At 40.1% G+C, this 17,341-nt stretch overlaps 2 protein-coding genes across 3 annotated transcripts; one reads left to right on the top strand and one right to left on the bottom strand.

Moving 5' to 3' along the window:
- Positions 1 to 53: 53 nt before the first annotated feature.
- Positions 54 to 1,015, bottom strand: LOC119888289 (guanine nucleotide-binding protein G(I)/G(S)/G(O) subunit gamma-7-like). The gene is made up of 2 exons (XM_038698798.1): positions 786 to 1,015; positions 54 to 534 (listed from the first exon to the last, which is right to left on the bottom strand). The coding sequence occupies exons 1-2, from the start codon at positions 879 to 881 to the stop codon at positions 409 to 411; spliced, it is 222 nt and encodes a 73-aa protein (XP_038554726.1). The 5' UTR covers positions 882 to 1,015; the 3' UTR covers positions 54 to 408.
- A 1,180-nt stretch (positions 1,016 to 2,195) lies between these two features.
- On the top strand, positions 2,196 to 10,119 carry dhps (deoxyhypusine synthase). Of its 2 annotated transcripts, none has more exons than XM_038698777.1 (10): positions 2,196 to 2,351; positions 3,538 to 3,737; positions 4,056 to 4,220; positions 4,341 to 4,462; positions 6,029 to 6,125; positions 6,672 to 6,758; positions 7,121 to 7,226; positions 7,309 to 7,412; positions 8,023 to 8,148; positions 9,340 to 10,119. In XM_038698777.1, exons 2-10 carry the CDS (start codon positions 3,543 to 3,545, stop codon positions 9,433 to 9,435), a joined length of 1,098 nt encoding a protein of 365 aa, XP_038554705.1. In that variant the 5' UTR covers positions 2,196 to 2,351; positions 3,538 to 3,542; the 3' UTR covers positions 9,436 to 10,119. The 2 variants fall into 2 exon arrangements, with proteins under 2 accessions (XP_038554705.1, XP_038554715.1); XM_038698787.1 differs by having other exon boundaries at positions 2,215 to 2,351; positions 3,543 to 3,737.
- Positions 10,120 to 17,341: the final 7,222 nt, after the last annotated feature.

The following is a 17,341-nucleotide window of genomic DNA, read 5'->3' as shown; positions in this document are numbered from 1 at the left end:
TTGGACAAAGCAGCTATTATCATTTCAAATAGATACCCAGTATATTTTACAAGTTACCCATGTAATTCTAAGGTTGAGATCAAAGCTTTTAAGGGACCTTGAAAATACTGTTATATAAAGGAGCAATATTAATTAAAGCCTGTCAGTGAAAAAATAAACAATTTACGAACATAAAACTATTATCTGTACTTTTCACGTTTCCCTCTCACCTACAGTATGCCCAGTGATGTCTTTAACATTGGCTTGGAACGCAGAGTCTCGGAGGAGGCGCTTTAAGGGAGAAATTAGCCTAGATGTAAAAAAATACTAAATGGTTTGTATTGTCCACATTTGACTGGAGAAAGTCTGTGGTTGCACTCTCAGACAGTAGTTGTCCATATGGCAGCTGGTCATCTCTACCCAGGACTGTCAGAGAAGCACACAGGTCTTCTTGTCTTTGAACGGATTGGACGAGGCGGCGATGCCGGTGAGCAGAGGGTCGCTGCGCCTGTGGTCCTGACAGTACCGGACCAAGTCTGCTGCTGTCAGGGAGATCTGCTGGGATAAAGGTGACCAGTATGTTGTTTCACAGGATTTCAGACATTGTAATACTGAAATAATAATGTAACAAACTATTTGACATTGGATGTTTATAAATAAATAGATGGATAATAGAGAGTCACGGAGCACATCAGTACACTGCATATATTCTGAACTATGGAAATCCTCAGCTGATCTTTAAGTGGTGCAGTTCAGGTATATGATGACAGAATGCATGTAGTTAGATTATTCAGATTCTTACAGACCTTGATTCTCTCCATGCTTGCCTCCACTCGAAGTTGATCCACCAGTTTTTGTGTTTGAACAACACTGTTGCTGCTGCTGCACATCTTTTCTGACATTTCCTTAAGTACAAAGACTGCAAGAATCCTGCTATTTGTAGTCAATATCCTTCAACACCAAAAAGAGCCGCAGGAAAGTTATGTATTTTACCGGGTCCAAAGAATCAGTTCAGGTTGTGCAGAAAAGAGAAGCTCCTGACTCTCCTTTCTCACCTATAGGCCTTACCCCTCTTTTTATTCACTGTTGGGGGCAGTTCAAAAGCTCTGTGATATAAAAGGTCATTCAACACAGGGTTGGAAATGTCACAAACATCACACATCACTTCACAGCCACCACTGATGAAACGATTATTGGCTAAGGCATTATGCTGTGTGTTAGGTATGTGTTTTGCCTTTAAGCCAATTGCACTAGTCACCTTTTTTTTTACAAAAGGTGATTGGCCAGAAAAGGGTTGTCTGTATATACAATAATTGAAAGGTGGGAAGACTTTCATTTGGTACATTCCTATTAAATCAGTGCAGAGAAGGCACTGCTAAAGGGGGTGTGACACTATGGTGAAGACATATAATGTGTTCCTAATAGAAAAACACTTTCACAAGGACAGGTATTAGGTATTTACAGTTTGTTTATTTAAGTGCTGTAAAGTTTTCAAGAACTGGGGATTGAGTATTACCATTGTTTCGGCATTCATACTGAATATTTTGGATGGAAATATAGTAATTTTTAGACCTAGATTTAGTTGAAATCTGCAGTTTCTAGTCACTTTGTGTGACATTTTACCTGCAGAACATATGAGCTTGTAAAATGCCACGCAGTGTATGAGCTGAAATAGCCAGCTGTATATGGAGCAATTTACACCACCTTTCTCCATCTCAAAGAGGCTACAAGGTGCAGGTTTGACCAGTGTTCTTGCCAAAAGCAACAAAAATGTAAAGCTGTGACAGACACCATTCTTCACAATGAGTGAGGTTAATACATGTGGTAAGTACAGTTCACTTCATATAATTAATACTAAATAACTACATACATTTTAATAGCAGAATATTGAGTTTTAATGGAATAATTTGAGTTCTTCTTGCACCACTAATTAAAAAATGCTTTATTAAAGTATTTAATTATTAGAAATAACTGAATATGGTAAATAGAAAGTAAAACAGAAATAATAAAATAATAAAATTGTGCATGTAATGTATGAACTATAATTTTGACTACATTACCTCAGTATAGTTTTTCAAGCATATACTGGCCTCCACGTGTAGGTAAATAGGATAGGACCAAATCACTATGGACTTCACACAGATACGATTTCATGCACACGATTGTGTTGTTGTAATTAATTGTTTACTAATGGGATTTGCGCGTAGTTACTGTTCTGTCATGTTTGTCCATTCACACTTTCCGTAGTGCAAACACGCTTTACAGCTGACCCATGCGTTGTCTGCAGAAATGCTAATTGTCAGTAACCGTCTTCATTGACACTTGATTACTACTTAACCATCTCCATCACTTAACGTCTCTTCAAAAAACAGGTACGTCTTCATCTTCATGTACTCATGAATAAAGCCACAACAGCCAAACATCAGCTCACTGTTAGCTTGTGTCCTAGCTAACATCAGACCACATTGATTCTGCGATGTTATCCTGCATTATGTTCAATTAAGTAATTCCCTGTCCAGGGGACCACAACGTACAGGTAACTGTTATTCCAAAATAGGTGAATCTTACAGCTGGACAACAGAGCCTTAACGTTTGTTTTCGGGTTTATGTTTTATGAGTTTCAGTGAATTGCTACTTACTGTTAAGTGTGTGTGTTGTTTTTTTTGTCGCAAGAAGTTAGCTGTGCTAGCAAGCCACACAGTTTTCAGTTACAACAGGACTGTCTTTAGTTTTTATGCCATAAGACAGTAATAGGCAAATAGTGGCTAGTGAGCCAAGTCTGTCAATTAAAACGTTGGTCGAGTTGGAGCATTTTTATGTACTTAACTTGTCTACTTGCATAACAGTGCATCATATTTTAGGCTGTTGTCATATGTTTTGTTTGTAAATCTTTATTAGTAAAGTAACTAGTAACAGCGGTAAGATAAGTGTAGTAGAAAAGATTAAAATATTTCATTGTTTAATGTAGTAGAAGTAATTCACAGGTACCTCACAAAGTTCCTACTGTCAAAGGTTTCGTCATAATGATTTATTGTGTGTAAAAAGTAAATGAACCTATTTTAAATGAAATCTATATCACAAAGGACAATAAAAGTAAAGGGGTCTGAATAATGTTTAATACTGAATATGCAAACACTGCAGTAAACAATTGGCTTGTTTCCTCCCCCTCCAACTTGCATTTGCACTTCAAAATAAGTCTCAGGCTATCTGGATATAATCTGGATATTCATGGCTGTTCCGGTAACACTGCCTCCTCTGGGTCCTCACTATTGATCAGTGCCATTGCCTAAAGCTCCTCACCTAGAGGCCGTCAAGAGAGCCGATCCTTCAGGATGTGTTTTGAAAACGTTCAGTGATGTTGGGTTATAAGCGCAAGTCAACTTTTCTCAGCTGTTCATGTATCAGATGCACGTGTTTCTTGGCGGCATGGGAGCTCACTCATGGCTCAGTTGTTCTTTACATGTCAGTAAGAATAGAGCTGCCATTGTTACTTGATCAGGGCTCTACTGGGAATCTCCTTTACGATAAACACTCTACTAACACGCTTTGTTTTTGCAGTAAAGATGGCAGACCATGCCCCTTCTGTTGCCATGGAGGCCGTCCTTAAGCCCAGTTGTGACCTCCCAGAGGACATGCCCAAGATCAGAGGCTACGACTTCAACCAGGGGGTTGATCTCCAGGCGGTGCTAAAGTCCTACCTCACCACAGGCTTCCAGGCCAGCAGAATGGGCTTGGCCATTCAGGAGATCAATCACATGGTGAGAGTGATTCCTGTGTAGCATTTTGTATCTTACAAAAAACTATTTACTTATTTACCTCTGTTAGCCATGCAGATGAGATATTTTTGAGTTATTTGTCTCTGAGATTTCTTCCTCTACCCCAGTACAATTGAGCACAACGACACAAAAATACAATAACAACAAACCAGAAACATGCACCTTGCTGTAATGATTTTTTCTTTATAATTGTTCTTTTGACATTTTTGCTTTTATAGTCAGTGCAGAGAGACAGGAAATGTGGGGAGAGACAGGGGAGTGAATGTTGACCATTATTGTCTGATGACTCCACGCCCACAGATAGAGAAGCGTCTGGAGCCAGTGGAGGCAGATGAAGGAAATGAGTGTCATGAGTCTGGTGAATCCCCCCGCAAGTTAGGCTGCACCATCTTCCTGGGATACACCTCCAACCTCATCAGCTCTGGAGTCAGAGAGAGCATCCGTTACCTGGCAGAGCACAAAATGGTACAAATTTATACACTTGTCGCAATTATCCAGGTACCTTAATATGTCAGAGTTAACATCTAAAACAATCAAGCCTGGCTTGTGACTAGTTTATCAGAGTCTGTCTTACTACTGTGTTAGGTGGATGTGATTGTAACCACAGCTGGAGGCATAGAGGAGGATTTAATCAAGTGTCTGGCTCACACGTACTTGGGAGACTTCAGCCTGCCTGGCAAGGACCTCCGCCAGAGGGGCATCAACAGGTTGGTAACTGCTGATATAATACACCACGTTCACATCCTCAGAACGATGCTGATGGCTGCCATAAAGGTGGCATTTTACACCGAGCTTTAAAGAAATCGTTTGACATTTTGGGAAATACATGCATTAATTTTCTTACTGAGAGTTGGTTGAGAAGATCGATACCACTCTGGTGTCTGTATGGTAAATTTCTAGCCAGAAACCTTAGCTTAGCTCAAAGTCTGAAAACGGGGAAGAAACCTGGCTCTGCCCAAAGATAACAAAATCCAGCTACCAGCACCAAAGATCACCAATTAACATGTCATATCTCGTTTGTTAATCGTGCAAAAATTACAGATTCACAGTGTTAGGTGGGGTTATATGCTGTACTAGTTCCTGGCCACAACCAGTAACTTCCTGAAATCTCTGCTGGTTGACTGGCAACTGATCCCGGCCAAAAACAGTCCATCACAGTAATAAATAATAAAATGTGAATTGTCTTTTTTTTTTTTTAAAACTTTATTTTAAACTAGTGAAATATAACATTCTAATCACTGAGCTTTAGAGATGCCGTTAGGAGGATTTTGTTTCCTTTAGACAGAGCCAGGCAAGCTGTTTCCTCTTTTTTCCAGTCTTTGTGTCAAGCCAAGCTTACTGGCTGTAGTCATATTTACCAGACAGACATGACATCTTCTCATCTAACTCTCGGCAAAGAATGTGTCTACTCTAAGTAAGTGAATGTCAGTAGCAATACCTTTAACATCAGTCTTGGACCAGCCTTACCCTTCCCTGCTTTATTAACTGAACTATATCTCACAATAACCTAATCAGTAGCAGACAAGCAGTGTACTCAAAATGAAAGAGGACATGGTGAAGGTGTTTAGCAGGCAGATATTCGTCTTAAAAGTAGCTAGCTTATACACTGAACAAAATTATAAACGCAACACTTTTGTTTGTGCCCCCATTCATCATGAGCTGAACTCAAAGATCTAAGACTTTCTCTATGTACACAAAAGGCCTGTTTCTCTCAGATATTGTTCACAAATCTGTCCAAATCTGTGTTAGTGAGCACTTCTCCTTTGCCGAGATAATCCACCACCTCACAGGTGGCATCAAGATGCTGATCAGACAGCATGGGTATTGCACAGGTGTCCCTTAGCCTGGCCACAATAAAAGGCCACTCGAAAATGTGCAGTTCCATCACACAGCACAATGTCACAGATGTCGCAAGTTTTGAGGGAGCGTACAATTGGCATGCTGACTGCAGGAATGTCCACCAGAGCTGTTGCCTGTGAATTGAATGTTCATTTCTCTACCATAAGCCATCTCCAAAAGTCTTGACCTGACTGCCACTTCTTCGCACAGCCATTGACGACAAGTGGACCAACACTCGACAGGCCACAATCAACAACCTGATCAACTCTATGCGAAGGATGTGTTGCACTGCGTGAGCCAAATGGTGGTCACACCAGATAATGACTGATTTCCAGACCCCCCCGGACACCTCTGTTTATGTCTATCCCTATTTATGTCTGGTCCCTGTTCATCCCCTTTGTCTTACCCTCCTCCTTTGTCATTGCTGGATGTAGGATAGGGAATCTGTTGGTGCCCAATGACAACTACTGTAAGTTTGAAGACTGGTTGATGCCCATCCTGGACCAGATGTTACTGGAGCAGAACACAGAGGTGGGTCTCTCTGAGTGGTTGGGATATTGTTTGTTTTGCACCCGGCACAGTTGGAACCTGTAGTATGAAATAGCAGTACTTGTAAAGGTCAGTGTATACTTCAACGTTGAGAATACGTGCTGTTGTGAGCATTTTATTGTGCATTGGTGTCTGCAATGGCGACTGAAACTAAACAGCAGTTTCTTTTAGTAAAATTATTAAAATGCAAAAACAAGGAGGCGTTGGAGGAGATGGTGTGTATGACACTTGAACCGGTTGAGGTAGAAGAAGGACAAACCAGAAATGCAATGCTACCAAGTTGACCAATGGCAGTTCTTGCTGTCACCGCGTCGAGTAGTTACATTTCTGGGATTGTGCGCATCAAGCTACAGCGTAGGGTACGTGACAACAATGTAGATTCAATGCAGTCTGAATTGGCTTTTAGCCTGATGGGGACACAAAAAAACACGTTTTCCACAAAGTTGTGCAGTCAGGATGTTCCTAACTTGTCTTTTACAATATTCTCTACGTCATGTGATATTTGACCTTTGACCTTTCTTATATCAGGGCACACATTGGACTCCCTCCAAAATGATCCATCGTCTTGGCAAGGAGATCAATAATACAGAGTCTGTCTACTACTGGGCGTACAAGGTGAGTCCTGGTTTATATTGGGAGAGTATTACATCACAAAGGAAACAAAAGGACAAGAAACATTAAGTCGTCATTAGTGAGTTTGTGAGGGAAGTTTGTCAAAATAAGTTTAAAGTCAATTTACTTGCAACCATAGTACAAGTCATCATTTCAAAAATGTTATCCGATGTATATGGATTAAGAATGAACTGTAGTGTCTTTGGTTGGTGGGCTCATTAGCACCAGTGAAATCAGTAGACTAGAAGTTGTACTAGAAGGCAGTTGGAAACTGTTGATTGAACTTCATCCTGCTTCTTGACCTTGCTAACCCTGTTTTATTTGTATGTATTTATCAGTAAATGTGGTGTTATGTTCTGTTTCAGAATAACATTCCAGTGTTCAGTCCTGCTCTGACAGACGGCTCTCTGGGCGACATGATCTACTTCCACTCTTTTAAGAACCCTGGCCTGGTTTTGGACATAGTGGAAGGTAAAAGCAACGTAACTGCTACAGAACAGGATTGCCACAGCTGTCATCTGATGTTCATATCATGAATCCCCCCCGCCCCCAGATATTCGCAGGTTGAACGGCCAGGCGGTGTTTGCCAAAAGGACGGGAATGATCATCCTGGGAGGAGGGCTGGTCAAACATCATATAGCTAATGCTAATCTTATGGTAACTAACTTCATGGGATCTTTATTTTTTACTTCCTGTTACTCATACATGACTTATCATCAGGTTTTGTATACACTTCGGCAAAGGTTTGAGAAATGAAGGTGGCTTCAGTGGTGAAATGTACTTCATTGAAGTATTTCCATTTCATGCTACTTCATACTTATTTTGCACTACAAGTTAGATCAAGATTGTACATGCAAATACTATGATGTGTTTATAACGTAAAATGCATTGTTACTGTTCAGATAGTATATTTTTATATATATGATGTAACAGTTACAATAATCCACTTTTCAACTATAATAGTAAGTTTTACTTTACTTTACATGATAATGCTTTATTAATAAAATGAATAATAGTACAACATTTACACAGGGTCACTCACACGTTTTAATGAATAAGTACTTATTTTTTATTAACTTAAAAGTATTGGTGTCCACTCTAGATTTAGATATGCCTGTATTGGTTGTGGATAGTAATCTCTCATTATAAATGGACCTAGTTGACTGTCATACAGTAGAAGAACACAGCAGTCAGGAAAGCAAACCTCCTCAAATACAAAAACATGCAAAACCAGTTTCCTCTTATGACGCGCTGTATCTCCTTCCAGAGGAACGGAGCTGACTACGCTGTGTTTGTGAACACGGGCCAGGAATTCGATGGTTCTGACTCTGGGGCCAGACCTGATGAGGCCGTATCCTGGGGCAAGATCAGAATGGATGCCAAACCTGTTAAGGTACCGTTATTTATCCCAGCAATACCCATGACCAGTCCAAAAACTAATGTCAACATTATGTTCAATTTATCACAATTATACTCCCCGATACCCTTTTATTGAAAGTTATTGTGAGATGGCTTCCCTTCTTCTGCTTCACTGAGTTATTTCATTAACACTGATCAGCTAACATTATGACCACTGACAGGTGAAAAACACTTAATTTTCCAGTTACCATGGCACCTGTCAGTGGGTGGGATATATCAGGCAGCAAGTGAACATTTTGTCCTCAAAGTTGATGTGTTAGAAGTTGGTAGAATGGTCGGGCGTAAGGATTTGAGCAACTTTGACAAGGGCCAAATTGTGATGGCTAGACGACTGGAATAGAACATCTCCAAAACTGCAGTTCTTGTGGGGCGTTCCCGGTCTTCAGTGGTCTGTACCTAACCAAAGATGGAAAAGCGGTGAACTGGCGACAGGTTCAGGTGCAGCAAAGGCTCGTTGATGCATGTGTGGAGCGAAGGCTTGCTGATGTGGTCCGATCCAACAGACAAGTTACTGTATGTGAAATTGCTGAAAAAGTAAATGCTGGTTCTGATAGTAAGGTGTCAGAGCACAGAGTGCAACCCAGTTTGTTGCATATGGGACTGCGTAGCCACAGACCAGTGAGGGTGCCCACACATGGCACCAGGATGCACTGTGGTCCTGCCACCTACCTAAGCATTGTTGCAGACTATGTACACCCTTTCATGGAAAAGGTATTCCCTGACGGTAGCGGCCTCCTTTAGCTGGGTAATGCACCCTGCCACAAAACAAAAATGGTTCAGGAATGGTTTGAGGAACACAACAAGTTCAGGGTGTTGACTTGGCCACCAAATATCCATGATCTTACTCCAATCGAGCATCTGTGTGATGTGCTCGACTAACTTGTCTGATCCATGGAGACCTCACCACGCAACTTACTGGACTTCATGCATTATCCATGCGTGGAGGCTGAGTAATAGCTAGCTGGCCCCTTGAAGCTGGAAATTAAACAGATGTATCCCCGCTTTGTCCTCAAGGTGTCAGTGTCTGCACACTGTTTAATCCAAGGGCTGCAGCATCAACGCACCAAAACATAAATATATAAACCAGAGACTGGGTCCAGTTAAGTGGTGTGTAACAGACATACATAACAGAAAAGTGATAAACTGCTCCGTTCTTTGTTCCCAGGTGTATGCAGATGCCTCTTTAGTCTTCCCTCTGATGGTGGCAGAGACCTTCGCTCTCCACGCTGACAAGCTGACTGCCGGCAAGAAAACAGATTAAACGTTTGCCTCCTTAAATGCTCTGTTAGAAACAACAACCACCTTTGTTCCTCTAGTTCTTCCATTGCTTGACTAGGTGCAGATAGAAGTCTGATCTTCTAAACATTTCTGTTGAATATTTAATTGCAGCATAACAATATTTACTTGTTAAAACAAGTACAGTTTTTTCCCTTGCCTATTCAGACAGCTGAAATAGCATGGAGAGCATGCTATTGCATGTACCAAAGAGTCTGTCTAGTGAGCGTGTGTGTGTGTGTATGTGTGTGTGTCTGAGAGAGAAGCACACTCATGAGGTATTGTTATTTAGCCAAGAGTTTTAATTTATTTCGCTGTAGTAGTGGCTTGACACAGTCACATGACTTGAAAATGACTATTTTGCTTCACAGTTTTTATATTAACCAAACCTCTGTCCAACTTTTACAGATGTGCCTGTATAGCCTAATAAATGATAAATGAATCCTTTCTTCCTGTATTAAATGGGGTTTTAGTTACAAATAGTCTTTGTGCAGTAGGTTTGTGTGAGAGGGCCACAAGGGGTCCACTTTATTTCACATGACTGTTTGTGATCTTTGTTGTATAAAAGGATATACACATTTTTTTTGTATTACATGGCACGCAAGACCTTAGTGCTGATCTGTAATGAAAATTAATATCTAGAATATTAAATAAAGTTTAAAGCTCTTCAGTTGCATTTGAAATATGTCCAGGAACACACAAGTGAGCCACTTGTGTTGCTGTTGTCAGTGTAACAACTTGAGAGGTACACTCAGTGGCCACTTTATTAGGAACCTATACAATCTATTACAATTCAGTACAGTAGCTCTACCTAAGTGATTTTTTTATAATGTTCAGTTTTTGTTGACATTGTAGGAAATGTGTAAATTCAACTATATGTTAATTAGTGAAATCATAGCGGTGTTGCACAAAAACATTAGGCATCATAAAAGATAGAAAAATAGTTTTTATTGTGAGATCCTCACCGTCGAATCCCCCGAGGGGCTCATAAGAGCATCACAACTTATGCACGTGTGGTTAGCACTTGCTCAGAAAGTGGGACTCTCAGCTCCTTCCCTTTCTTCTGTCAGCAGAATCAACCATGCAATCTGGTAACGATGATAAAGACTTTTTCCCATCACAAAACATCAGTTTGCTATGGTGGGAGTGGATATTTCCTCTGGCTAATCACTGCTCCCATATCCTTTACACCCAGTCATATCCCAGTTATATTTACAGGCTTTGCAGTGGGTAGTTTTGGTATCAAATGTGTATATAGCATCTTTACTGAAGCCTGATTTTCTCCCTAGGGTTGTTTTAAGTGTCAGAGTGTCTTTTTTTTTTAGTGGGAATGGTGACCTTTTCTTTTTTGGAAACAGATGGAGAAGTGGAATTGGAACTGGGATAAGGTCAACTTTCCCTAAACCTCGGCCCCATGTGTCACGCACACACACACACACACACACACACACACACACACACACACACACACACACACACACTCACAAATTGGGCGTTCCTGTCTTTGTACAAACTGCTTTTCCATTCAGTCTTTCTATCATTTCCTATTGGCGGTGGCACTGTGTGAGTGTGTGTTTACCCAGGGCTTGACAGTTAAAAGATTTTTTTAAAGGGTAGTGGTGTATGGATTTTCAAGCCTATAGAAAGTTATGTTTGTTCTGTGCTTAATGGAAAGATTACAAGGAGACTGAGAGTCTCCGTTTGAGAGACTGTGTGTGCGGTGTGTGTGTTGATGAGCTGTAGTCACGCTACGATAATATTGTGTGGTGTCTGCACAGAGCAGACAGTGTTTGCCCCCTCTTCCTCTGTGGAACAATCGGTACACTGTGTGTGATGTGCAGGGCCGCAGCAGTCATAATGGCAATTATGTCTTCTCCCGGACAGATTGGCAGCTTTTTTTTATGCTGAAAACCAAAGGGCCAGACAGAGAGGGAGAAAGAAGAAGGAAAAGACGAGGGAGAGCTGACCTTCTGCACAGCTGCAGGGTGGGGTGAATCTGTGAGGAGTGGGGGGAACAGAAAGGAAATACACAGCGGATAGATTTGTGCACAGTTGCATATTTATATCAAAATCCTGTCTATGTTCCCCACACACATATTGTTTCAGGTTCATTTTTTTTCATTAAAGTCTCTGAACAGTGGCCTCATAATGTTAAACCTCCCTATTCCAGATAACAGAAGAGAAGTGCTGATAAAAATGCTGATATATTTGTCTGAGTCACCTTCGGTTAGCTCACAGCAACTTAACAAGCAGCCTTGATGACTATTGGCCCTGGGCTTTGCCTCTCAGGCTGCTTACAGTCTGCTCTCCCGTATTGGTGAAGAGCTGTGTCCAAAACCACTTCCTATTTACTATATAGTGCACTACAGGCATGTGCACTGTCAGTGATGATGAAATCTGAATAGTGCTCGCTATCGAGTGACCATTGGATAGGGAGTAGGGGAGACCTGGGGTGGTTGTAACATTTTTGACATATCTGTCTGTATCTCGGAGCTCTTTTAAGCCAGTGCGTTCAAAATGTGATACAAACTTGTTGCATGTGTCTGCTATAAAATTTTTTTATCTCTGCAACTCAGACAGAAAATGCATGGTTTAGTCTCAAACACAAGGAGTGAAATGTTACTATTCACCCCATAGTCAGGATTAGTTGTAACATATGCCAGAGTAAAATGTAACATGTAATAATTTTAAAAGCTTTTTATTTAACACGTTAATTTGTGTGTGTGTGTGTGTGTGTGTGTGTGTGTGTAAGGGTGATCCAACTGTCAGTCATAGTGGTGACATGGTAGTTAACATTATAATACAATTTAACAAAATGTGCTAATGTGCACCAACTGATTATTTGTGTGTGTGTGTTTTTGTTTGTTTGTCTTGCACCATCCTCACAGTGGTGACAGACATATGGCACTCCTGTAGTGCAGGACCTCATGGGCCCACAGAGAAGCCAACAGGTCTGGCACTAACATTTGAATGTAATAATACAACAATTAAACATTATTGTCAATGTCTGCTACAGGGTGCTACTTTTTCCCCATGTGGAATAATTTGTAAACTAAGCATGTTAAAGGTGCGTTCCATTTGTACTCGGAACTCGTTTTCCGAAGTATATTCCAAGTTCTGAGAACGAAAGTGACAAATGAGCTTTTTCTCAATACAGAGTTTGCGAAGTTTTGACTTTAAAGCTCGGGCTTGGCAAGTTCAGTACAAACTCCCAGGAACGGGCGCACGCAGTCAGTCATTCAGCAATTGGAACAGCGGACTTGATGACGGCCAGACCCGTTAGCGGGCTGGACATCACACCTCCGAAAACGTCATAGCAAATTTTCAAATCAGCTCTGTCTTGAGAAATTGACCACATATTTGGAGTTTAAACAACTATATTCTCCCATAAAAAACTTTGTGACACAATAACAGCAGTATTATAACTTACAATTGTGAATTTCCTCCCCCGAAATTTTTGCTTTTTGACGGCGAAATGCATTCTGGGATATCTAGCTATCCGAAATCCACAAGTCACCACCGATGCAGGCTCGGTAGCCTACAACGGGCAGAGCGAGAACACATCCGGGTATTTGACTGTACTTGGCTAGATGCAGACTTTTGAATTGAGTACTGAATTGAGAGTACTTGGGCTGTGACTAATGACGTTTCACAAGAACACAAGTACAGACAAGAATGCAGATTGAGAAACAGCTATGGAACGCCCCCCGATGTCGTAGTTCCTACTGATCAACTGGACAAACTCAGAGGACCCAGAGTTCCGAAAGCAAGATGGCTGCGAAGACCATCTATTGTCATTAAAAGCTGTGGTTTTGAAGTTTTTCTAGCACTTCATTTTTGTATCCAAGTTAGTAAGTCTTATACACAGTAGCCTACTGTCTTACCGTTGCCCATAGGCGTGTTGCTACGATAATGTTATGTGTGAAATACCGTGTTTATCAACTTGGCTAAGTCAGTGTTGCTAACAACAACAATGGTTGCTGTTGCTACAACAACACAGCCATCTTGTTGTCCAACCTTGTGTGGCAAACATAGACTGTATATAAGAAATGGAAGTAGACATCGTGACGTCACCCGTTGGTTTGTGGACTGCCGTTTTGGTGGCAAATGAAATACATCTGACTCAGGTTTTCCTTTTTTTTTTAACGCATATGACATCGATCCAATCCCCGAGCTCCGACTTCAGAGATATAAGTAGGTACGTGACTATCACCACCATCGCGGCTGCCGTCTTGGTTCCAACAGACGTAACTCGGGATTTTCCCTGACAACTTGCAATGTTATGAAAATAATTCCTCCTGTTGGCTTGTTTTTTGTGGAACTTCCGGGTTCTGATTGATTACACCACCAGAAAAACCATAGATACCTCCTCGTTTCAAGTCTCCGTCTTTCCCGTTGAAATACTGGCATTTTGAGCAAGTCAAAGTTTGTCGGTCAGAAAATTGTCTCGTTTTTTGCTGAAAGTGAGTAAAAACATTCTTTAAACTGTAATAGACATTTAGTTTAGTTGCTAAACTACAAGTGAACGCATTTTCAATGAATTTGAACGACGACCTTGGGAGTTTTTTTGCTTGCAGAATCTGTTTCCATTGGCTAACAACGTAAGAAGCAGCCAGCAGAGTGTGCTTTAGCTGTGCTGCAGGGTCACATCTTTTGCTTTGACTTCAGTGGAAAACAGAGGACAAAATAAAGTGACTACTTTTGGCTGTCAAATGACCAGTGTTGTGCGATTATTGAACCTATAAACATGGTCTTGGTATCATTTTAAAGGATATTTCAAGCTCTTTCTATCTGTACAATTTGTTTTAGCATTTAACCATGTTGAAAATTTTGTTCACATAGCTAATATAAGCAGTAGCAGAAGAGTGAATCAGGTGATTGGTAACTTGTTCCTGATTTGAGAAACTGGACGTGTTACAACTGACCCCTGTTACAACCATCCCCGGTCTCCCCTAGTGAATGATTGAACAAGGGGGCGATTTGACAGACACAGCCAAGTTTGTTGTTTGTTAGCTGTTATGCAGCCTTAACGGAAAACCTGCAGACACTGCTCAGGGAGAATTAAAGCAGGCTAGTGCAAACCTTTTTAAGGGTACAAAAAAAAAGTAGACCTAATTCATATTTTCAGTTAATATTCTCCTTAAAATACGCTAAAATTAAACCTCGGTAATAAGACAACCCCAATGCGTTTTTGTAGTAAAAATATCATCTTTCATCATCAATTTGAGAGTATCAGGCATCCTACCTGCTAACCCCCGTATGTATTGAGCCTAATCTAACCCGTTGCATCGTCCTCCTCCTTATCTCCACCTGTGTTTACCTGTTATGTTACCATAGGAACTCCCACCTCTTTAGTGGCAGGTGAGGGAGTGTAAAGTGCGTGGGTGTAAAGGAGGGAGGAATAGAGACATTTACAGGGCGAGGAGGGGCCGATGGTGAAAGAAAGATAAACATTCAGATATAGAAGGCGCACAATAAAGCAATAAATGTATAGAAGGCAGGCGAAGACGTTGACAAATGGAGGAGAAAAAGACCAGTGATAAAGGTGCGTTTTGTTACTTTCTCAGAAACAGGAAGTTGTCAGTTGAACCGCCGCCTCCTCTTCTGACGCAGCTGGCTGAGGATGATGACGGCCGTATGCCAGGGTTGCTATATTAACCACGCAGCAAGGACAAACATCCGGCAACAGCTAACTGCGGTGTCACTGTTTTACATCAAATTTGTTATATCCTAATCATAGCTTAACCACTATCACTGGTCACCCTGGTGACTGTGAAACAAAGAGGATGCACGGTGACAGGTTTACCCTTTACCTTTCTGACTGTAAACCCTCTGCAGTCCATATTCACCTCTACATACAGTGAATATATTATTATTTACAGTCACATAACTACAGGTCTATATAACGTAGAGACAAGCTGAGAAGAAAGTAAGTGGTGATGTGGGGTTTTCACACAGCAGGCTGATTTGTCTGTAGACCATGAAACATGTTTCGGGGTTATTATGTTCAGTGTTTTACAGTGAGACTTTAAATCAAAAAGGCACACAAACGAGTTGGGTGAAATAACTTTGCATGTAAATATGGGTTACTGTAGATTTATTTATTTATTTATGTAGTAAACATCGAGTTTCCCCTTGCGGGATTAAATAAAGTATATCTTCTATCTTATTCTTCTTCTATTTCTGTATTTGTGAGTAGGCTAAAATTCTGAAACAATGCTTTTTTTTTTTTTTTTTTACAAAGTAGAACTGTCCTACAATAATAATTTGAGTGATAATGATTTAAGATTTATTCACCTCTACATACAGTGAATATATTATTATTTACAGTCACATAACTACAGGTCTATATAACGTAGAGACAAGCTGAGAAGGAAGTAAGTGGTGATGTGGGGTTTTCACACAGCAGACTGATTTGTCTGTAGACCATGAAACATGTTTCGGGATTATTATGTTCAGTGTTTTACAGTGAGACTTTAAATCAAAAAGGCACACAAACGAGCTGGGTGAAATAACTTTGCATGTAAATATGGGTTACTGTAGTTTTATTTATTTATTTATTTATGTAGTAAACATTGAGTTTCCCCTTGTGGGATTAAATAAAGTATATCTTCTATCTTATTCTTCTTCTATTTCTGTATTTGTGAGTAGGCTATAAATTCTGAAACAATGCTTTTTTTTTTTTTTTTTTACAAAGTAGAACTGTCCTACAATAATAATTTGAGTGATAATGATTTAAGATTTGTCAACTTTTATAGATGCCTGTTTAATTTTGTCATGTAGGCTGTTTTATCTTCCTGTCCTGCTTTGTTAAATTGACAAAATCAGAAGTCAGGCTAGGGTAAGGACAGTTTAAAAGTGTTCCACTCCAATGTACAGAAAGTGTGACCTGTCACATGACGTTGTGGTGCAGCTTAAAGATTAAACTAATGTCAGAGGAGGTAAAGTAATGATAGCAATTTTTTCATATCTCTTGTGGGTTCGCTGTAAAGGAAATGATGCTCCTGTTACAAAGATACAGATTTCAAGCAATGAGGTAAGCATGCTAGCAACATGGACGCCCTGCACACTCCAGTACATTTATTTAAAGTTAAAGTCACTATGTGAGAAATAAAGATACCATATCAAAACATTAAGCAAAAATTACAAAATATGATTTTAAAGATTTTTAATTACTTTCATTTTACCTTTAATATTGAAGTGAAGCATTATTTTTGTAGACATTGATTTGTATTTTTGAATTATTTCTGTAATTTGAATGAATGTCAGTCTTTTATCAATGGATGAGAAAAATTAGTGTGCAGCTTACCTCTCTAGAATAGGTGTGCATTGTCTGTTTTTTATTGACAGTAACATGGTATCATGAAACTTGATAACAATCTTTCAGTTTCATGATTTTTTTTTTCTCCATAGTCAACATTTCAGCAAAACCTTCAGATATGCAAATGTGTGGAATAAAGTGTGAGACAGTGCAGACTTCATAAGAGACGGTAAGGTAATGCTGCATAACTACCGTGACCTAACCAAAGCAACGCATCATAAAATTTGATTTTGATGAATCATAGATTTAGGTTGAGAATAGGCAACCAGGTGCCATGAGAGTATGGAGACTTTCATTCCAGCCGATGACAAAAGTCAGCGTATTACACTGATGAACACAAGCGAGGGGAGGTACTACGGTTTGTCAGGGAAATCTCTTGGTGTTCTCTCTGTTTGGAATGAAAACTGGCATTTGATTTTCTGTTCCTGACTGAATCCAAGAGGAGAAGAAAAAAGTGATGGAGAAAGGTAAAGGACGAAAAGGAATATTTATACTTTTTCAGTGTTGTCTTAGTGATGTAAGAATTATCATATAATTGAAGGCATGGTTGAAAAAACACAAGAGACATATA

This window comes from Micropterus salmoides, unplaced genomic scaffold, assembly GCF_014851395.1.
Source record: "Micropterus salmoides isolate LMB-PRFRI ecotype aquatic unplaced genomic scaffold, ASM1485139v1 Ms_hic_scaffold_10, whole genome shotgun sequence".
Classification (NCBI taxonomy): domain Eukaryota; kingdom Metazoa; phylum Chordata; class Actinopteri; order Centrarchiformes; family Centrarchidae; genus Micropterus; species Micropterus salmoides.
Note: the sequence above shows the minus strand (reverse complement) of the source record. Positions and strands in the feature narration are given on the sequence as shown.